The following is a 23,717-nucleotide window of genomic DNA, read 5'->3' as shown; positions in this document are numbered from 1 at the left end:
CTGTAGTCTCAGCTACGTGGGAGACTGAGGTGGGAGGATCACTTGAGCTCAGGAGGCGGAGGTTGCAGTGAGCTGAGATTATACCACTACTCCAGCCTGGGCGACAGAGTGAGACCCTGTCTCAAAAAACAAAAACAAAAACTCATTCATAATCCTCTAAGAATCTGTCATTATCATTTACTTGATAAAGGAGGAATGAATATCAAAGTGACCATCCAAGGATCTCAAATAATCTGATGCCTGGCTAAAATCCCTATTTTTAAACAAAAACCTTTTACTCCAAAATAATACTGCCTTAAGTCATCTTTATTTTCAAATACAGTTGACCTTTGAACAACACAGGTTTGAAACGCATGAGTCCACTTTATACGTGGACTTTTTTTCCAACCAGACACAGATCAGAAATATAACATTCGCAGGATGCAAAGCCTGCATACAAGGAGGACAGACTTTTCAGATACATGGATTCCACAGGGCTGAATACATGTGCATTTGGGTATGCAGGCAGTTCTGTAACCAATGCCCCACACATAACAAAGGATGACTGTATTTCCAGTTCACTAAAACAGTAATGAGGGTAAAATAAATTAAACTAAATGTGTAACTTAGAATCAGATTATAAATTTACAGTGATCTATTATAGGCTAAGTGCTCACCTGGGATAATAGGGAAAACAGAGCTGGAAGGTGCCACTGAACCCTTTCCCAGAGATCTGTTCCATCCACCCATTCTTTTCGCATTTCTGCAGGGTTTTTTTCAGCAAATGCACTAAACAAAAAAATTCAGAAATGAAAGTTATCTAGTTATTCAGATAATTTCCTCAACCCCTCAACCACAAACAGATGCCCATCAATTTAATATCCTGTCACATATAGTAATTGACAAACACTAAGCGAATCCTATGTGTTCAAAGGTATTTAATTCATTAAACATTTATTTAATGCCTATAAGTTTGGCAAGAGTTAAATTATATACATACATACATATATATATTTAAAAATTTTGCAAAATATAGAGACAAAGTCTCACTACGTTGCCCAGGCTGGTCTCAAACTCCTGGGCTCAAGCAATACTCCCACCTTGGCCTCCCAAACAGCTGGGACTCCAGGTATGAGCCACCATACCTGGCAAGAGTTATAATGAAAAGAGACATTAGAGACCATTGAGTCAAATACCTTATTTCATAGAAAAGAAAAAACTCCAGAGTGGTTAAGTGACTTGAGCTCAAAGTAGTTAAGTGACTTGCTCTAAGGTAGCACATAAACAGCAGACCTAAAATTAAATATTTAATTATTTCCATTCATTTAAACATCTACCTATAGGTATTGATAATCATCTAGGAGAATATCTTATAAAGAGGAACAGAACGAATTATTCATAAGTCAGTAAACAGTAACAAAACAGTATCATGGTTCCTGAAGTCCTTCATTCTCATCTTCCTTACAGAGACACATCCAAAATATATTTTATGGTGATCCAGTATCCAAAAAACAGCTGCAAATATCAATGAAACTGAAAGGCTTGTTAACCAAATTCATCTTCTCTTAAAACATTTGGCAAACAGAAAATCATGAAATAGGCCGGGCGTGGTGGCTCATGCCTGTAATCCTAGCACTTTGGGAGGCCGAGGTGGCGCAGATCATGAGGTGAGGAGATCGAGATCATCCTGGCTAACACGGTGAAACCCTGACTCTACCAAAAAAAACAGAAACAAAACAAAAACAAACAAAAAAAAATTAGCTGGGTGTGTTAAAGATGCTTGTAGTCCCAGCTTCTCAGGAGGTGGAGGCAGGAGAATGGCGTGAACCCAGGAGAGGCGAAATATGCAGTGAGCAGAGATCGCACCACTACGCTCCCCAGCCTGGGCAACAGAGTGAGACTCCGTCTAAATAAAAAAAAAGACTTCAAAATTACCTTTTAATTTACAATAATATATTCTGGATTGCCTTCTTCTGTTACTTAATTTCCATATCCCTCACCCTACAACATTGTGTCTAATAGTTCATTGAGAAGTCACCCAGTCTCACCAATCCATACATGATAATGCTGATAAGGCAGGGTGTCTCATCTCAAATCACCACCTCCTAGAGTAAATATACTTTACTGAAATAAAGTATTTTCTGTTGTGGGGCTTAGGTTAGTAAGAACTAATGTAAGTAGTAAGTATTCTAAAATCCTGGCTTTGTTTCAAAGTAAAATTAGATGTTTTTGGTGAACATCCAGAAGTAGGAAAAAATATACTATAATTTAGAGTTGTTTTGAACCCAGAGATTTATCTGAATTACAATAAAAATCAGAAAAATAAAATCAGTTAAAAAAATAAAATTTACAGTAAAGTAAAATCGACTTCTTACAAGGATATGCTTTAAATTAAGAATTCAGTTTTGATTATTTGTTTTTCTTTTTGTAAATATTAAATTTGTAAGGCTGTTCCCTCTTGGTTTTCACAGTCAGTAGTTAATACTTTGACATTAATAGCATGATCTCTATGTTTTTTTCTTCTTTTTTTTTTTTTTGTTTTGAGACACAGTCTTGCAACTGTCGCCCAGACTGGAATGCAATGGTGTGATCTCAGCTCACTGCAACCTCTGCTTCCTGGGTTCATGCGTTTCTCCTGCCTCAGCCTCCCGAGTAGCTGGGACTACAGGCGCACAACTACCACACCCTGCTAATTTTTTTGTATTTTAAGTAGAGATGGAGTTTCACTATGTTGGCCAGACTGGTCTCGAACTCCCTACCTCGTGATCCGCCCACCTCAGCCTCCCAAAGTGCTGGGATTACAGGCATGAGTCACAGCACCTGGACTTCTATAGTTTTTTCAAAAGAAAATTCTCCTAATCCCAGTTCAATATATACAACTGAGTCTTACTTTGATAGTTAGAATTGGTTCCTGGGTGATTCTCTAGGACGTATTTCTTCAGAGCAGTGGTAGAGCAGGTCTTCGGCTCATTCATGGCAGCAATAGCAGACAAGATTGCATATTCCATCAGGCTTCCACCAAGCAGGGGTTTCTCCCCTGATTTCTTCAGCTGTTTTCCAAGGAGGAAGAGAAAAGCATCAAGACAACACTCTCCCAAAGCAGGTCAAGACAAGACTCCTCTGCACCAGGTGGGTCGGAGTTCCTGCATTATTAGCACAGATATGTTTTACAATAAATTGTCAGCTTAGGGACTTTCTCTTCCCATTCAACAGGTATTCAATCTAACTGAGAAGTCCCAACCCTCCTATGGATATTTTCTTCTTCCATCTACCCTCCATCCACCCTAAAATGATAGCCAACCTAACCCAAAGATACCGACAACTGTACCCCAATAAGCAGGTTAACCAGTTAGGTCCCTAAAAATTAAGATTCTTTTGGCTGGGTGCTCACACCTATAGTCCCAGCACTTTGGGAGGAACAGGCAGGCAGATCACTTAAGGCCAGGAGTTCGAGACCAGCCTGGCCAACACGGCGAAAACCTGTTTCTACTAAAAATACAAAAATAAATAAATAAATAAATAATAGCAGCCAGGTTTGGTGGCAAGTGCCTGTGGTCCCAGCTACTTGGGAGGCTGGGGCAGGAGAATCACTTGAACCCAAGAGGCGGAGGTTGCAGTGTGCCGAAATCATGCCAGTGAACTCCAGCCTCGGCGACAGAGCAAGATTCTGTCTAAAAATAAATAAATAAACATTATTTTATTTGAGAATATTTCACTTTTCTGAATCTGAAAAATGAAGTACATCTGACCCTTGAACACAACACAGTTTTATCTGTGCTGGTCCACTTATATGTGGATTTTCTTCTGCCTCTGCCTGCCACCCCAAGACAGCAAGACCAATACCTCCTTGTCCTCCTCAGCCTACTTAACTCGAAGATGACAAGGATAAAGACATTTACGATCATCCACTTCCACTTAATGAAGAGTAAATATATTCTTTTCTTTTTTTTTTTTTTTTTGAGATGGAGTCTTGCTCTGTCGTCCAGGCTGGATTGCAATGGCGTGGTCTCGGCTCACTGCAACCTCTGTCTCCTGGGTTCAAGCAATTCTCCTGCCTCAACTTCCCAAGTAGCTGGGATTACAGGTATCCACCACCAGGCTTGGCTCATTTTTTTATTTTTAGTAGAGACATGGTTTTACCATGTTGGCCAGGCTGGTCCTGAACTCCAGACCTTAGGAGATCCGCCTGCCTCGGCCTCCCGAAGTGCTGGGATTACAGGTGTGAGCCACCGTGGCTGGCCATATTTCCTCTTTCTTATGATTTTCTCAATAATATTTTCTTTTCTCTAGCTTTATTGTAAGAGTACATTATATCATACATACAACACACAAAATGTGTATTAACTGTAAGGCTTCCGGTCAACAGTAGGCTATTAAGAGTCAAGTTTGCTGGGAATCTAAAGTTATGTATGAAATTTTTTTAATGCATGGGGGATCTACACCTTTAACCCCTATGTTGTTCAAGGGTCAGCTGTAGTTATAAAAAATAATAAATAGCCCTTTTAATCCTATGAGGAAAATAGCAATGAAAAATTTTGATAAATATTGAGGGTATCAGGGAGCACAGTAATCCCAGTACTTTGGGAGGCTAATGGGGGAGGACTGCTTGAGGCCAAGAGTTCAAAACCAAACTGGGCAACATGGCAAGACCTTCTGTCTACTAAAAATTAAAAAACTAGCTATGAATGGTGGTGTGCCTGTAGTCCTACCTACATGAAAGGCTGAGGCGGGAGGATGGCTTAAGCCCAGGAAGTTGAGGCTACAGTGAGCTATGATTACATCACTATACTCCAGTTTGAGTGACAGAGCAAGACTCTGTCTCTAAAAATAAATAAATAAATAAACTAAAAAAAAAAAAAAAAAAAAAAAAAGAAGAGTATCATACAAAAGAAAATTACACAGCATACTTTGAAAATGAAAGGTGTGGGAACAAAGGTTAGCAATAATACGCAAAAAGGGAAAAGGAGAAAACCAGAAATGCTCTACAAAACTGGTTAGTGGTTCTTAAAGAATGGTCTGGTTACAACCGTCTGGGTTCCTGAGACCCTTTCAGAGGATCTGCAAAATCAAAACTATTCGTATAATAAAACTAAGATAGGCCAGATGTGGTGGCTCATGCCTGTAACCCCAGCACTTTAGGAGGCTGAGACGGGTGGATCACCTGAGGTCAGGAGCTCAAGACCAGCCTGGCCAACATGGTGAAACCCTGTCTCTACCAAAAATACAAAAATTAGCCGGGTGTGGTGGTACATGCCTGTAATCCCACCTACTTGGGAGGCTGGGGCAGGAGAATCGCTTGAACCTCAGAGGTGGAGGTTGCAGTGAGCCGAGATCAAGCCACTGTACTCATTGCAGCAAGACTCCATCTCAAAAAACAAACAAAAAGTTAAAATGTGATTTGCTTTTTCACTGTCTTTTTTTTTTTTTGAGACAGAGTTTCACTCTGTTGTGCAATGGCGTGGTCTGGGCTCACTGCAACCTCCGCCTCTCGAATTCAAGAGCTTCTCCTGCATCTTTCTCCAGAGTAGCTGGGACTACAGGCACCCGCCACCACACCTGGCTAATTTTTGTATTCTTAGTAGAGACGGGGTTTCACCATGTTGGCCAGGCTGGCCTCAAACTCCTGACCAAGTAAACCGCCCGCCTGGGCATCCCAAAGTGCTAGGATTACAGGTGTGAGTCACCACACCTGGCCTTTTCGCTATTTTGACATTTGCACTGATGGTGCAGAAGCAATGGTGAGTAAAACTGCTGTCAGCTTACCACAGATAAAGGCAGAGGCACAAAAATGTGGTTATTGTCTTCTTTACTGCTATGTACTTATGGTTTTAAAAAAGAGCACCAATTCACTTAGAATGCCCTTGATAAAGTTCTAAAAATTATCTCAACTTCTGAATATGTGTCTTTAGAATATTTTATGTGATGAAACAGGAAGAACACATAATCCGTATCTGCTACATATGCAGACATGATGGTATCCAGGAAAAGCACTTGTGTAATTGTTAAGAGTTATGAGCTGGATTAGCTGCACTTTTCTTCGAACACTTTTTTTTTTTGAGACGGAGTCTCATTCTGTCACCCAGGCTGGAGGCAGTACAGTGGTGTGATCTCGGCTCACTGCAACCTCCGCCTCCCGGGTTCAAGCGATTCTCCTGCCTCAGCCTCCCAAGTAGCTGGGATTGCAGGTGTGTGCCACCATGCCCAGCTAATTTTTTGTATTTTTACTAGAGACTGGGTTTCACCGTGTTAGCCAGGATGGTCTCGATCTCCTGACCTCGTGATTCGCCGGCCTCAGCCTCCCAAAGTGCTGGGATTACAGGTGTGAGCCACCGCGCCCACCCTGGAATACTTTACTTGAAAAAATAACTGACAGCTAACCTACTGGTTATGAGGTAGACCGTATCTTGAAAATGAACTAAGAGCCGGCCATGTCAAAAAACAATAGTATTTGTTGCCAATGATAAAATTCAAACTTTCAAGAGAAAATTTAAATTCTGAAAAACTTGTATCTATCACTGTGAGTTTGTTATTTTCCCAATACTTAAATACTGTTCTTGTAAGATCAGTGGCCGATACCAATGACTGTGATTTTTGTTATCGTATATAATGAAATGCCAACATTTGGAAAATCTACATAACTGCGAGCTACTGTTTTTCAAATGACCAATGTATTGTGCTACAAAATTATGTTGGATTAAAATATCTATTCAAAGTTCAATAAATTTTAAGGTAACATAGTCCAAGAAATTCACTGATTATGGTTTCAGGTTCCACATGGCAACTAAACTTTAAAGAATTTACCACAAAACAAATAATGTTAACAGACCATATGAACAAAGGACACAAACCACACAATCATCTCAACAGACACTGAAAAAGCACTTGACAAATCCAACAGCCATTCATGATAAAAAAAAAAACTCCCAGGAAACTAGTAGCATAGAAGGGAACTTGCTCAACCTGACAATAGGCATCTATGAAAAACCTACAGCTAACTTGTGAAAGACTGAATGTTTTCTCTCCAGGATGTGGAACAAGGCAAAGATGTCTGCTGTTACTACTTCTATTCAACACTGTAATGGAGGTTAATCTAGAGCAATCAGGCAATCAGAAGAAGTAAAAGACATCCAGACTGGAAAGGAAGAAGTAAAATGCTCTTTATTTGCAGATAACGGATCCTGTATATAGAAAACTGTATGGAATTCACAAAGAAACTACTACAACTGATGAGTTTAGCAAGGGTGAAGGACACAAGAGCAATGGACAAATCAATTGTACTTCTATAGGTTAGCACTAACAACCTGAAAACGAAAATTAGAAAACACTTCCACCACTCATGACGGCATGGAAAAAGAATAAAATACTTGGCAATAAATTTAACAAAAAAAATTCAAGACTCGTACACTGAAAACTACAAAAGACTACTGAGAGAAATTAAATAAAGAGACCTTCTGTGTCATGGATTGGAAAATTCAACATTGTAAAGATAGTGAGTCTCCCCAAATTGATCTATAGGTTCAATGCAATTCCTACTAAAACTCCAGCTGTTTGTTTTTTGGCAGAAATGGACAATTTGTATGGAACTGTACAGGACCCAGCATAGTCAAAACATTCCTGAAAAAGTTAGAGGGCTTATAATTCCAAATTTCAAAATTCACTATAAAGCTACAGCCAATAAGACAGTGGAGTACTGGCATGAAGGATACACATATAGAACAACAAAAGAGAACTCAGAATCCAGAAATAAACCCTTGTATTTATGGTCAATTGATTTTCATAAGATGCCAAGGCAATTCAATAGGGAAGGGACAGTCTTTTCAATAAAAGGTGCTAGGATGATCAGATACCCACATGCAAAAAGATAAATTATATCCTTACCTCACACTATAAACAAAACAATATAGATCACAGACCTAAATTTAAAAGTCAAAACTATAAAACTCCAAAACATAGGAGTAAATTTAGTTAGGCAATGTTTCTTAGATAACCATAAAACTGCAAAAGCAATTTTTAAAAATGATAAATAGGACTTCATCAAATATTAAACACTTCAAAAGATACTACTGAGAAAGTCACAGGAGAAAAAACTTGATGGGACTTTATATCTAGAGTAATGAATTCTTATAGCGAATAACTCCATTTTAAAAATGGGCAAAAGATCTGAATACACGTTTCACTACAGAAAATAAACAAATGGCCTTAAGCACAAGAGATGCTCAACATCAGTAACTATTAGGGAAATGCCAATCAAAACTACAATGAGATACCCTATATCCACTAGTATGGCTATAATAAAAAAGAGTAACAAATGTTGAAGAGGATATGGAGAAAATTGAGCCCTGGTCAGGTGGGTCACACCTGTAATTCCAACACCTCGGGAAGCTGAGGCAGGCAGACTACTTCACTGAACCCAGAAGTTCAAGAGCAGCCTCGGCAACACGGCGAAACCCTATTTCTATAAAACACAGAAAAATTAATCAGGCATGGTGGTGTCCCATAATCCCATATACTAGGGAGGCTAAGATGGGAGGATCAATTGAGCCAGGGAGGTGGAGGTTGCAGTGAGCTGAGATCACACCACTGCACTCTAGCCTAGGTGACAGAGTGAGACCCTATCTCAAAACAAAACAAAACAAAACAAAACAAAACAAAACAAAACAAAATGACTTGAGTCCTTATAAACACTGCCAGTTTCTTAGAACATAAATTTACCATATGGCCCAGCAAGTCCTGAAAACATATCCACACAAAGACTTGAACATAAATGTTCATAGGCAGTATTATTCATAATTAGCTGAAAAGTAGAAATAATCCAAATGTCCACCATCATCTCATGAATAGATAAACAAAATGTGACATCCATAGAATGAAATACTATTGGACAATAAAAAAGAATGAAAGTACTGGTACATGCTGCAATGTGGATAAAACTCAAAAACATCAAGGTAAAAGAAGCCAGACACAGAAGATCACATAGTACATGATTCTATACACATGAAACATGAAGAAAATGCACATGTGCAGACAGAGAACAGACTAGAGGTTGCCTGAGGTTGCTTTTGGAATAGGGAGTGACTGCAAATGGTTACAAGGGATCTTTTCTGGGTGACAGAAATGTCCGAAAATTGGACTGTAACAGTTGTACAACTCTATAAAGTTACTAAAAATCACTGGGTTATAAACTGTAATTATATAAATTAAATTGTATATGGTATGTAAATCGACCTCAATAAAGCTGCTAAAAAATAACAATTTATTGAGTTTTGGTGTAGTATGAAATAATAATTTCTACAACTATCTGAAAGTTATCTTAAAATATTCCATCATTTTCTAACTGTATTTCTGTGTGAGGTTAGATTTTCTTCAAATAAGTAACCCGAAATAAACTGGAACAGATACTAGCTGTCTTCTGTTATGCTAGACGTTAAAGACATTTGCAAAAATGTAAACAGTGCCTGACGACTTCTCATTAAAAAAAAAATTGGGGGAGACAGATACAATCCCAGCACTTTGGGAGGCTGGCGCTGGAGGATCGCTTGACCTGGGAGATAGAGGCTACAGTGAGCTGCGATTGTGCCACTGCACTCCAGCCTGGGAAACAGAGCGAAACGCTGTCTCAAAAAAAGGGCTGGGAGGTGAAGGGGGAGGACAGTTATTTTTCACTAAAAAATATGTAATTTATGTAAACATGTAATGGGTTTTCTACTATTATTTTAAAGTAAATCAATAAATATTTAAATTTTTCCTCAGTTTTCTTTTTTTTTTTTTTTTGAGATGGAATCTCACTCTGTCACCTAGGCTAGAGCACAGTGGTGCGATCTCAGCTCAATGCAACCTCCACCTCCCGCATTCAAGTGATTCTCCTGTCTCAGCCTCCCAAGTAGCTGGGACTACAGGCACGTGCCACCACGCCCAGCTCATTTTTACATTTTTAGTAGAGACAACGGGGTTTCACCAGGCTGGTCTCGAACTCCCAACCGCAGGTGATCCACCCGCCTCAGCCTCCCAAAGTACTGGGATTACAGGTGTGAGCCACCACACCCAGACCTCAGTGTTAGTTTCTAACATAGTAAATGTTGACAGATACAACCCACATAAACAAAAATTATTTGAGGTTCCTCAATAAATTTTTACAGTATAAGGAAGGAGGTCCTGAAACCAAAAACTTTAAAAAGCACTTCTCCACAACCAGGCCTCTGATTTCTAACCTGGAATGTCCCTGAAGCACCTTTGCCAGTTATCTGTTCTAACTGGCCTCTCTCTACTGCTCTCTGCAGAGCGTTCTTCAACAGCTGAGGCCTGCAAAGAAAAACAAACAAACAAAAAAACAGTGATAAATACATTAATAAAAAAAAAAAAAAGTAAAGAAATAGATACAGGGTTATTCCCAGATCTAGAGTTCTGATTACTATTATTATCATCATTATTTTTTTTGAGATGGAGCTTTACTCTTGTTGCCCAGGCTGGAGTGCAATGGCACAATCTTGGCTCACTGCAACCTCCACTTCCCGGGTTCAGCAATTCTCCTGCCTCAGCCTCTCGAGTAGCTGGGGGATAACAGGCATGCGCCACCACGCCCAGCTAATTTTGTATTTTTAGTAGAGACGGGGTTTATCCATGTTGGTCAGGCTGGTCTCGAACTCTTGACCTCAGGTGATCTGCCCAATTTGGTCTCCGAAAGTGCTGGGATTACAGGCGGGAGCCACCATGCCCAGCCTCTGATTACTAGTATATGTATTAGCTTTGTTAAAATGAAAAAAAGTAGTAACAAATTGCTGACATCCTTAATAAGAGGTACTCTTTTCTTTCAAGTAAAGAAGCTAAGTCATTATTTATACATACAGAATCTCATACCATATAGAACCAATTTCTAAATTGCCAAGACACTCCAAAAACCCACCCACCACTGGCTGCCATTGGACCACAACCATGATCAAACTGAGTAATCAAGCAAGGGATGGATATCTTAAAAGTCTCATTCAACTCTGGAATTCTCTGAGGCCAACTGTGAACACTGGCCTGTCAGAAATGCATACATGAAATTAAGAAAATCAAGAGAACTCTTGAAATAACTAAGAGTTGAAAATTAAGAATCTAAGAGGTCTCCAAATACATTAGTATGTTTAGAGAAAAGTATAGGGTATAATACTGCATCTTGGGCTGTGCTCACTTTTTGATGTAAATAGAGAAAAGCCAAAAACAGAGTATGAGTTACATCTTACATGAGGATTTTTTTTTTTTTTGGATACAGGGTCTCGCTCTGTTGCCCAAGATGCAGTGCAGTGGCAAACCATGGCGAGCTGCAGCCTCAATCTCCTAGGCTCACACAATCCACCTGCCTTGGGCTCCCAAGTAGCTGGGACTAGCTGGGTGTATAAGTGTGTGCCACTATGCTTGGCTAAATTGTTTTGTTGTTGTTGTTGTTGCTGTTTTGGTAGAGGTGGAGTCTCACTATGTTTCCCAGGCTGGTCTTCAACTCCTGGCCTCGAGCAATCCTCTCACTAAGGCCTCCCAAAATGCTGGGATTACAGGCATGAGGCACCACGCCTGGCTGAAGATTAGATTTTAACATTTGACTTCTAACGCCATATGACAGACCTAGAAAATTTCGAAAGACACCTTCTTCAAGGCCAACTCAGTGTCTCTATGTACCCAATATGTCCAGTTCTTCTTCTAGGTTGCAAAAAAATCACTATTACCAAATTAAGAAGGCAACTTGCATGTTATATAAAAAACCAATGTCTTGGCCGGGCATGGTGGCTCATGCTTGTAATCCCAACACTCTGGGAGGCCAAGGCTGGCGGATCACGACGTCAGGAGTTTGAGACCAGCCTGGCCAACACAGCGAAACCGTTGCTCCACCAAAAATACAAAAAAATTAGCCGGGTGTGGTGTCAGGCAACTGTAGTCCCAGCTACTCAGGAGGCTGAAGCAGGAGAATCATTTGAACCCAGGAGGCGGAGGTTGCGGTGAGTTGAGACTACGCCATTGCAATCCAGCCTGGACAGCGGAGCAAGACTCTGTCTCAAAAAAAATAAAATAAAAAACAAAACAAAACAAAAAACATGATGTCTTTAAATATTAGAATCCTGTTTAGCATGGTGTGATGGTCATACTATGAGAAGTTGGTACTGAGACTAATAAGAATAATATTAGTTGAACATTTACTAGGTGCCAAGGACTATTCTAAGTGCTTAGCACAGACTAAGAAACTCAAACCCTATGAGTTAAACATTTTTGTTTTTTCTTTTTTTTGAGATGGAGTCTTGCTCATCGCCCAGGCTGGAGTGCAGCAGTGCGATCTTGGCTCACTGCAACCTCCGCCCCCCAGGTTGAAGTGATTCTCCTGCCTCAGCCTCCCAAGTAGCTGGGACTACCGGTGCCTGCCACCACGCCCAGCTAATTTTTTGTATTTTTAATAGACGGGGTTTCACCATGTTAGCCAGGATTGTCTCGATCTCCTGACCTCATGATCCGCCCGCCTCGGCCTCCCAAAGAGCTGGGATTACAGGCGTGAGCCACCACACTCGGCCCCCTTTTTTTTTTTTTTTTTTTGAGAGAGGATCTCACTGTGTCACTCAGGCTGGAGTGCAGTGGTATGATCACGGCTCACTGCAGCCTCGATCTCCCAGGCTCAAGTAACCCTTCTGCCGCCTCAGCCTCCCGAGTAGTTGGTACTATAGGCACATGACACTACACCAGCTAATTTTTGTAATTTTTTTGTACAGAGGGGGTTCCACTATGTTGCCCAGCCTAGTCTTGAACTTGTAGGTTCAAGCGATCCTCCTGCTTCGGCCTCCCAAAGTGCAGGGATTACATATGTGAACCGCAGCACCTGACCGGCAGAGAGGTTTTGGTTGGTCATTATCAACCAAATACAACGTGTGGGCCATGTTCGTAAAAATAACTGTAAAATATCATTCTGGAGACAACTAGGGACACCTGAACACGGACTGGGTACTAGATAATAATAAATTATTAATTTTGTTAAGAATGATTTAAGTGGCCGGGTGAGGTGGCTCATGCCTGGAATCCCAGCACTTTGGGAGGCTGAGGCAGGCAGATCACCTGAGGTCGGGAGTTCGACACCAGGCTGACCAACATGGAGAAACCCCATCTGTACCAAAAAATACAAAATTAGCTGGGTGTGGTGGCGCATGCCTATAATCCCAGCTACTTGGAAGGTTGATGAGGCAGGAGAATCGCTTGAACTCGGGAGGTGGAGGTTGCGGTGAGCCAAGATCATGCCACTCACTGCACTCCAGCCTGGGAAACGAGCAAAACTCCATCTCAACAACAACAACAACAACAACAAAAAGAACGAATTAAGTATGATGGTTAATGTTCTCTATGTTTCTTTGTACATGTTTGAAAATTTCCAAGATAAAACATTTAAGAAAGTATTAAGGGCTCCTTCTGTCATATGAAGATACAATGAGAAGACGACAATCTGCAACCCAGAAGAGGCCCTCACAGAACTCAGCCATGCTGGCACCCTGATCTCAGACTTCGAGTCTGCACAACTGTGAGAAATACATTTCTCTTGTTTATATGCCAAAGTAACAACAATAATAAAAATAGTCAAGGCAGATCTTTGGTGATGATATTAGACTAAAAACTTAAGGAAGTAAAGGAACTGGCAAAGTGGCTTATGGGGAAAAAGCCATTCAGTTAAAGGGAATGCAACAGAAAGGCTGTGAGACCAGTGAGGGAGTGAAGAGTAGTAGTTTAGGTCAGAGATACAAGGGAATGTAGTGCCTTGTATTTAAAGGCACTTTTAAAGATTGATTTTTTTGTTTGTTTGTGTTTGTTTCCCCGCCGAGACGGAGTCTTGCTCTGTCGCCCAGGCTGGAGTGCAGTGGCGCAATCTTGGCTCACTGCAACCCTGCAACCTCTGCCTCCCGGGTTCAAGCAATTCTCCTGCCTCAGCCTCCTGAGTAGCTGGGATTACAGGCATGTGCCACCACGCCCGGCTAATTTTTGTATGCTTAGTAGAGATGAGGTTTCACCATGTTGGCCAGGATGGTCTCGAACTCCTGACCTCGTGATCCACCCACCTCAGACTCCCAAAGTGCTGGGATTACAGGTGTGGGCCACCACACCCAACCCTAAAGACTGATTTTTTACCTGTGAGGGGGTTGGGAAGACATGAATGTTTGAGTAGAAAGGCAACATGACACTGGGCACAGTGGTTCACACCTGTAATTCCAACACCTGGGTGGCCAAAGCAGGAGGATCACTTGAGGCCAGGAGTTAAAGACCAGTCTGGGCAATGTAGGGAGATTGTTTCTATAAAAAACTTAAAAACTATTAGCTGCATGTGGTGACACATTCCTGCAGTCCCAGCTACTTGGGAGGCTGCAGTGGGAGGATTGTTTGAGCCTAGGAGTTTGAGGTTGCCACGAGTCGCAATCTTGCCACTATACTCCAGTCTGGGCAACAGAGCAAGACCCCAGCTTGAAAAAAAAACAAAAAAAAAGTGACAGGCTGGGCGCAGTGGCTCACGTCTGTAATCCTCTGGGAGGCCAAGGCGGGCAGATCACTGGAGGCCAGGAATTTGAGACCAGCCTGGCCAACATGGTGAAACTCCCAATCTACTAAAAATACAGAAATTACCCGGGTATGGTGGCACAGCCTGTAATCCCAGCTACTCGGGAGGCTGAGACAGGAGAGTCACTTGAACCCAGTGGGTGGAGGTTGCAGTGAGCCGAGATCACACCACTGCATTCCAGCCAGGGAAACAGAACAAGATTCCTTCTCAAATAAATAAATAAATAAATAAATTTTAAAAAGTGACAGAACTTACATTTTTCAAAAAGTCTCACTCTCACTATGATGGTAAGAACATACTGAAAGGGAGCATGAAAAAAGCAGTTAGGAAGTTATTGCTCTAATACAGGTGAGAGATGATGGTGGCCTGGAAGAGAATGGTAGTGGTGCAGGTGATGAGTAAGTAGTATGTTTACTATTTTATTTTTTTATTTTATTTTATATTTTATTTTGAGATGGAGGCTCACTGTCGCCCAGGCTGGAATGCAGTGGCGTGATCTTGGCTCACTGCAGACTCTGCCTCCCAGGTTTAAGTGATTCTCTTGCCTTGGCCTCCTGAGTAGCTGGAACTACAGGCGCATGCCACCATGCCTGGCTAATTTTTTTGTATTTTTAGTAGAGAGAGGGTTTCACCATGTTGGCCTGGTTGGTCTCGAACTCCTGACCTCATGTGATCCACCTGCCTCCCAAAGTGCTGGGATTTACAGGCATGAGCCACAGCACCCAGCCTGTTTACTGATATATTTTAAAGACAGAGCAAAATAATTGCTTATAGATTAGAGAAAGGTGTGTAACAAAGAGAAGAGTCCAGCACAAAGCCAGGGTTTTTGGTTTCAGCAAGTGGAAAGATAATATTGTCATGAACTAAAATGAAGATAACGTGGGAAATGCAGGGATTTTGGGGGGGAGCGGGAGCAGAGTGGGGATCAAGAGTTCAGTTTTCAACATTTAAATCAGACATCCAAGTGGTGATGTTGAACAGGCATCCATATACATGAATCTGAAGTTACAAGGGAGGTACGGGCTAGATTCATAAATTTGTGAATTAATAGTTTATAGCTGGTATTTAAAGCTTTGCAAGTGAAAGGAATCACCAAGCAAATGTGGACATAAAAGATGAGAGGCTTAAGGTATAACCCTGGGGGCACCTTTATATTAAGAGGTAAAGCAGAAATCCTTAGAAGATTGAGAAAGGAGGGGTACAAAGGTGTGGTGTCCTGGAAGGCAAGTAAAGAAAATGTTTCAAGCAGGTAGGAGTCATCAACTGTGTCAAATGCCATTGAGAGGGCAGTTGGTAAGGACTATGAATTGACCACTGAAATCTGCAAAGTGAGACTGAGAAAATATTCAGGTAAAGTGGTGGGGTAAAGTCTGACTAAAGTGGGGAAAGTGGAAGGGAAGACATTGGAGATACCAAGTACAGACAACTTACATTTTGGTGAAACTGTATTTTTCTTCCTCTTTTGTTTGGCCAAGCAAGAATGGCTGAATTTTCAAGTTAAATGTGTATATGACAGGACTCCATTATAATCAAGAATTAGAGAAAATCAATATGGCTTCACGTAAAAGAAAAAAGTTTCAATGGAAAAAATTACCATTAAAAAGGCCATGAGAAAAGGTCTTCAGGCTCATTAGCACCTTTGGGTTGACAACCCATCTATTATCAGGTAAATTTTGTTTCAGCATAAGGTCATGACAATATGTTTCAAAAGAAGTGGAGCAAAGGCACACTGGTAGCAACACACCACCTTACGTAAGTAGAGTAGAACCACAAGAAAAAAAAATGGGGAGGATATGGTCTCCACTCACCAAAAGGCAGAGAGTAAAGGGTGTGAAAGGAAAATAAGGCTTGGGATCCCCAAATCAGGAACCAAAGGGAAAAGTCAAGCTGGGAACTGCTTAGGGCAAATTTGCCTCCCATTCTATTCCTAAAAAAAAAAAGATAGCCACTAAGATAAAAAAGCTACGTACTTCCCTCACAATTTGTCCACAAAGGAAAATCCTTGCAGACAAAGGACAGAACTCCAAGTCATTCATCTACTCACCTAGATAAATGCATATCTGTCTCCTTTGAAAAGGTAATCAGAAACTCAAAAAGAATGAAACTGTCTTTTATTTACCTATAACCTGGAAGCCCCCTCCCTGATTTGAGTTGTCCCACCTTTCCAGAATAAACCAATGTACACCTTACATTATTACTGTCTCACATCTCCCTAAGTGTAAAACCAAGCTGTGCCCAGACCACCTTGGGCACAAGTTTTCAGGACCTCCTGATGCTGTGTCACGGGCACAACCTTAACCTTGGCAAAATAAACTTTCTAAATTGACTGAGACCTCTCTCAGATAATTTGGGGTCACACAAGGGAGATAAAAGTGAAATGTGAGACCCAGTGTTGCAGGTGGGGCCTAGTGGGAGGTGTTTGAGTTACAGGGATGGATCCCTCATGAATGGCTTCGTGTCTTCCTGGTCGTAATGAGCGGGTTGTTTAAAACAACTGGTTGTTTTAAGAGTGTGAGATCTGGTTAAGAGTGTGGCACCTTTCCCTCCTCTCTTGCTCCCTTTCTTGCCATGTGATATGATAGCTCCTCCTTCCACCATGATTATAAGTTTCCTGAAGCCCTCACTAGAAGCAGATGGCTGCACTATGCTTCTTGTACAGCCTGCAGTTACTATGAGCCAAATAAACTTTATTCTTTATTAAAGAACAGTGAAATGTTTCCATCTTTAAATGCATCATACAATGCATTTTTGATCCATAATTGTGTCTGCCTACTACCACTACACTCAGCATGTAAGAAGCATGAAAACATCAGCACATTAATTCATTAATTTAGAACTTTCTGCTTCAATGATTCCTTTTTTTTTTTTTTTTTTTTTTTTTGAGACAGAGTCTCGCTCTGTCGCCCAGGCTGGAGTGCAGTGGCCGGATCTCAGCTCACTGCAAGCTCCGCCTCCCGGGTTTACGCCATTCTCCTGCCTCAGCCTCCCCAGCAGCTGGGACTACAGGTGCCCGCCACCTCGCCCGGCTAATTTTTTGTATTTTTTAGTAGAGACGGGGTTTCACGGGGTTAGCCAGGATGGTCTCGATCTCCTGATCTCGTGATCCGCCCGTCTCGGCCTCCCAAAGTGCTGGGATTACAGGCTTGAGCCACCGCGCCCGGCGATTCCCTTTTCTTTTGCACTATTTCACTAGCTCTTTAATTTGGCACTCTGATGACCACTACTGATTTTCTGAAAATGTGGCTTCTGGACTGAAACCTCAGCAATTCTAAATGTATGCCTTAGTAATGCAAGTAAATACTGGTACTAAACTGTATCAGGACATTGTGCACTCAATATAGTAGTCTTCTGTAGACAGAAATCTGGATTAAACATAATTTTCTAGAAGTCATCTCACACAAACACTCTCAGAGTCTGCGAATTACAAATTTAAACAAATTGATATATCTGCATGAATCTACAACTGAGCAAATGGGACAATCTAAATGATCTGTCAAGACGTTAAGTGGCAAATTTTACATATGAATTACTAACAAAATTATCTCAGAACTTTAAGCCACGTTTAAATGATGAAAACATTCTGCTATTGCTGTGTAAAGGTGTTACTGAAGCCTGAATTCTCATGAAATATATATATGATATACATGTATGTATGTATATATCATACATCTATAATGTTTTCTGAGACAGAGTCTCACTCTGTCACCCAGGCTGGAGTGCTAGGATTATAAGCGTGAGCCACTGTGCCCAGCCTAAAAGTACATTTTAACCCAATACCAGACTCAAAAACTATACTCAGATGCAATTTTTCTTCCTGTTTTTGTAAATACTAACATTCTTCTCCCCAACACATACGATTTCATTTGTGTAAAGTATTTCTACAATAAAATGAAATGTCTTGTACTCATTTATATCAGAAATTGAAATAGTATTTTCTACACTTTTTTTTTTCTTACAACTCTGAAGCTTTTTATCCTTTTTTCATAGACTTTTCAAACACTTTCAAAATGAACTTTATGCATTTCTTTCTGGTGCTGTACTTCATTCTTTAGTTATTAAAGGCTAAGAATAAATTAGGACCTTTAAAATCTACACTCCTTTTTACTTTTATGTGTTTTTTTTTTTTTTTTTTTTTTTTGAGACAGAGTTTCACTCTTGGGCCCAGGCTGGAGTACAATGGTGCAATCTCGGCTCACTGCAAACTCCACCTCCTGGGTTCAAGCAATTCTCCTGCCTCAGTCTCCTGAGTAGCTGGGATTGCAGGTGTCTACCACCACACCCGGCCTAGTTTTTTTTTTTTTTTTCTTTTAAACCTGAGAAGACACAGAGTTCAATATTAAATATCTTAACAGCTAACAATATTAAAAGAGTTACTCTACCAGGCTCTTACAAAGAAACATACAATTTGGGTTTGGAAAAAAACAAAACAAAACACATACACACACACAAAAAAAACAAAAGTAGGCCAAGAATAGTAATCGGTGCCTGTAATCCCAGCTACTCGGGAGGCTGTGGCAGGAGAATCGCTTGAACCCGGGAGGTAGAGGTTGCAGTGAGCTGAGGTTGTGCTACTGCGCTCTAGCCTGGACAAGAGTGAGACTTCATCTCAAAAATAAAATAAAATAAAAGGCCGGCCACAGTGGCTCACACCTGTAATCCTAGCACTCTGGGAGGCCGAGGCGGGTGGATCACTTGAGTTCAAAAGTTCGAGACCAGCCTCGCCGACATGATGAAACCTTGACTCTACTAAAAATACAAAAATTAGCTGGGTATGGTGGTGGGCGCCTGTAGTCCCAGCTACGTGGGAGGCAGAGGCAGGAGAATCGCTTGAACCCAGAAGGCGGAGGCAGGAGAATCCCTTGAATCTGGGAGGCAGAGGCTGCAGTGAGCCGAGACGGTGCCACTGCACTCCAGCCTGGATGACAAGAGCAAACCTGTCTCCAAACAAACAAACAAAAAAAAAAACTACACATGGAGATATGAAGAGAAACACATAATGGGGCAAAAAAAATAAGACCAACAAAAAAGGTTTATTCTTAGCTAAAAGTAATCCTTCCTCAGTATTTAATCTATCTCCTTTCCCATGAAAAGGCAGCTAAAGGAAGTAACACATCATGTTTTAAAGGCCAGGCCAATGGCTCATACCTGATGTCCACTCTAAGCTTAGGATAATACTGAGACACGTATTTCCTGATGAGACTGTAGGAAGCTTCTTTAGGTTCACAAAGGCGAGTAAAGGCCAGTGGGAGGACATCCTCCAATTTTACTTGTGGTTCTGGATCCACTGCAGAACTTCTATTCTGAAAAGTAATTATCAAAAATTATGATCATTATAGAATGTAAATGCTTCTACATACAACTCAAAGGCTTTCCTCAGTTGATGATCAAATTTGTCAATTTTGTGGCAACTTCTTTGATATAAAATTTTCAACTGAGAGCATTAAAAATACATATAAAAGCTGGGTGTGGTGGCTCATACCTGTAATCCCAGCACTTTGGGAGGCCAAGGTGGGCAGATCACTTGAGGTCAGGAGTTCAAGACCAGCCTGGCCAACATGGTGTAACCCCCCCTCTACTAAAAATATAAAAATTAGCCAGGCGTGGTAGCCTGTAATCCCAGCTACTCGGGAGGCTGAGGTACAACAATTGCTTGAACTCAGGAGGTGGAGATTGCAGTGATGCAAGACAGAGCCACCACATTCCAGCCTGGGTGACAAGTGAGACTCCGTCTCAAAAAAAAAAACAACAACAAAACAAGAAAACAGCCGGGCGTGGTGGCTCATGCCTGTAATCCCAGCACTTTGGGGTGCTGAGGTGGGCTGATCACCTGAGGTCACAAGTTCGAGACCAGCCTGACCAACGTGGTAAAACCCTGTCTCTAATAAAAATACACAATTAGCCAGGACTGGTGGCATGCACCTGCAATCTCATTTACTCGGGAGGCTGAGGCAGGAAAATCACTTGAACCCGGGAGGCGGAGGTTGCAGAGAGCTGAGATTGCGCCATCGCACTCCAGCCTGAGCAACAAGAGCAAAACTCCATCTCAAAAAACAAAAAAAAAACACATAAAAGTAAAAAGGAGTGTAGACTTTAAAGGTCCTAATTTATGAAGTGCAGCACCAGAAAGTAATGCATAAAGTTCATTTTGAAAGTGTTTGAAAACTCTATGAAAAAAGGATAAAAAGCTTCAGTCATAAAAAAAAAAAAAAGTTTAGAAAAACATTATTTCAATTTCTGATATAAATGAGTACAAGACATTTCACTTTATTACTGCAGAAATACCTTACACAAATGATACGTGTTGGGGAGAAGAATATTAGTATTTACAAAAACCGGAAGAAAAATTGGATCTGGGTAGTTTTGGGGTCTAGTATTCAGTAAAAATGTACTTTTAGGCCGGGCACAGTGGCTCACGTCTATAATCCCAGCATGCCGGGAGGCCGAGGCAGGCAGATCACCTGAGGTCAGGAGTTGGAGGCCAGCCTGGCCAACGTAGTGAAACTCTGTCTCTACTACAAATACAAACATTAGCTGGGCATGGTGGCACATGCCTGTAGTAGTCCCAGCTACTGGGGAGGCTGAGGCAGGAGAATCGCTTAAATCCTGGAGGCGGAGGTTGCAATAAGCCAAGATCGTGCCACTGCACTCCAGCCCGGGCAATAGAGCAAGACTCTATCTTAAAAAAAACAAAAACAAAAAAACGCCTGTATCTTCTCTAGTTTAAAAGATACTTCACAAAAAGCAGTATAATTCAGCCGGGCGCGGTGGCTCACCCTGTAATCTCAGCACTTTGGGAGGCCGAGGTGGGCAGATCACTTGAGGTCAGGAGTTCAAGACCAGCCTGGCCAACATGGTGAAACTCCATCTCTACTAAAAAATACAAAACAATTAGCCGGGCATTGTGGTGAGTGCCTATAATCCCAGCTACTCAGGAAGCTGAGGCAGGAGAATTGCTTGAACCCAGGAGGTGGAGGCTGCAGCTAGCTGAGATCACGCCACTGCACTCTAGCATGGGCAACAGAGCAAGACTCCATCTCAAAACAAAAAGCAGTATAATTCATACAGCTGCCCATAATTTAATGTAAGGCACTTAAGAGCATAGACTTAACCAGGTTGGACTGCTTGGATCTGCATCCTGGCTATTCTACTCACTAGATGAACAAATTATTTGTAACTTCCCTAGACTTTAGCACAAAGGCTGAACTTTGCATACTGCCAGGCACACAGCAAAGACTCAATGAATGTTGCTGTTTTTGGTAGCAATAACAGCTCCACAGCACTCAAACTGTGGTATACATTGTCTTACCTTTCTGTTTCTGGATTTCTGAGGTGTTTTTCTTGATTTCTGAACCACAACAAAACTTCCAGAAGCACCTTTTCCTTTAACCTAAAGTAAATTAATTTTTGTTATTCTAGTATTCATAACTTTACATTAGGCTAAGGAAATTACAGGGCATGGTAATGCAAGAGCTAATGTAAAGTGGTGTTTACTTCTTCAGAGAAAAAAAAAACAGTCAATGAAAAGTCAAAAGACTTCAGATGAAAGGTCCTTTACGTACCATCTAGCTGATGTTGAGTAATATTGTACAACCCAGTTAACCCTCTGAGCTTTTTGTTTTCTCATCTACAAAATTTTGAGAAGAATGCTACTGTGATACTAGGTTAAACCGTCTATTAAAAACTTTCAAAACGAAATAAAAAAGCAAAATAAAAATATCCCACAGAAAGAAGGGACATAATCTCTTAGGGAAAATAAGAAAAGCCCTCACTATCTTAAAAGCTCCTTGGAAAAAGTTTACACCCTAATTAGTCTCAGGCCACATAACTTCCCATAGTTTACCAACGATACATTATTCCTTATGGGAAGGGTTATCTAACAATATTTTGGCTGGGCACAGTGGCTCATGCCTGTAATCCCAGCACTTTGGGAGGCCAAGGTGGGTGGATCACGAGGTCAGGAGAACCAGACCATCCTGGCTAACAAAGTGAAACCCCATCTCTACTAAAAATACAAAAAATTAGCCGGATGTGGTGGCGGGCACCTGTAGTCCCAGCTACTCAGGAGGCTGAGGCAGGAGAATAGTGTGAACCCGGGAGGCGGAGCTTGCAGTGAGCTGAGATCACACCAGTGCACTATAGCCTGGGTGACAGAGTGAGACTCCATCTCAAAAAAAAAAACAATTTTTTAGCCACTGCACACAATGCTAAGTTTTACCACATATTTCCAGTTCACAAAGCACTTTCATAAAATTTTAAAGTTGATTCGCAATAGGCCAGACATGGTGGTTCATTCCTATAATCCCAGCACTTTGGGAGGCCGAGGTGGACAGATCACTTGAGGTCAAGAGTTTGAGACCAGCCTGGCCAATTTGGTGAAATCCTGTCTCCACTAAAAATACAAAAATTAGTTGGGTGTGGTGGCGGGTGCCTGTAAACCCAGCTACTCAGGAGGCTAAGGCAGGAGAATTGCTTGAACATGGGAGGCAGAGGGTGCAGTGAGCTGAGACTGTGCCACTGTGTAACAGAGCAAGACTCCATCTCAAAAAAAAAAGTTGATTCACAATAATTAAAGTCTTCCACAGCTTAGTTTTACCTACACTGCTATCAATGAGCAATCAAGCTGGAATGCTTTTAGCCTACTAAGAGTTGTTTAGGCATCAACCAAAGGTGGTCAGGCTACGTAGGCTACAGCAGGTCATAAACTAAAACATGAAGCCATCACATAAGCTTTGCTGACATATACTATGTTACACAACAGGTCCTTGGCTCTGATAATCATATTAACTAGGTTAAGACCTTTTAGTCAATGATCATTCTGTTTTATTTTAGAGACAGGGTCTTACTCTGTCACCCATGCTGGAGTGCACTGGCACAATCATAGCTCACTGCAGACTCAAGCAATCCTCCTGCCTCAGCCTCTTGAGTTGGGAGTACAGGCATGCACCCCTACATTTGGCTGATTTTCAAATTTTTTGTAAAAGCTGGGCATAGTGGCTCACGTCTATAATCCCAGCACTTTGGGAGACTGAGGTGGGTGAATCACTTGGGCCCAGGAGCTTGAGACCAGCCTGGGCAACATGGCAAAACCTTGTCTCTACAAAGAATACAGAAATTATCTGGGTGTGGTGGTGCACACCTATAGTCCCAGGTACTCAGGAGGCTGAGGTGGGAGGACTGTTGGAGTCCA

At 41.4% G+C, this 23,717-nt stretch overlaps 1 protein-coding gene across 23 annotated transcripts in view; it reads right to left on the bottom strand.

Moving 5' to 3' along the window:
• Nucleotides 1-23,717, bottom strand: part of HP1BP3 (heterochromatin protein 1 binding protein 3) — a 46,878-nt gene that overhangs the window by 4,766 nt on the left and 18,395 nt on the right. For 17 of the 23 annotated variants that reach the window (XM_045379100.3, XM_065528634.2, XM_074018098.1 and 14 more), the window contains 5 exons: nt 21,837-21,917; nt 19,676-19,830; nt 10,188-10,278; nt 2,870-3,029; nt 657-768 (listed from right to left, as the gene is read on the bottom strand). In XM_045379100.3, coding sequence (XP_045235035.1) covers nt 657-768; nt 2,870-3,029; nt 10,188-10,278; nt 19,676-19,830; nt 21,837-21,917 — 599 coding nt within the window. Of the gene's footprint in view, nt 1-656; nt 769-2,869; nt 3,123-10,187; nt 10,279-19,675; nt 19,831-21,836; nt 21,918-23,717 lie in introns of all 23 variants that reach the window. The other 6 variants (XR_012425043.1, XR_012425046.1, XR_012425041.1 and 3 more) reach the window with 1 other exon arrangement.

Source organism: Macaca fascicularis, chromosome 1 (genome assembly GCF_037993035.2).
Source record: "Macaca fascicularis isolate 582-1 chromosome 1, T2T-MFA8v1.1".
Taxonomy (NCBI): domain Eukaryota; kingdom Metazoa; phylum Chordata; class Mammalia; order Primates; family Cercopithecidae; genus Macaca; species Macaca fascicularis.
This window is presented reverse-complemented; position numbering and strand designations above follow the sequence as displayed.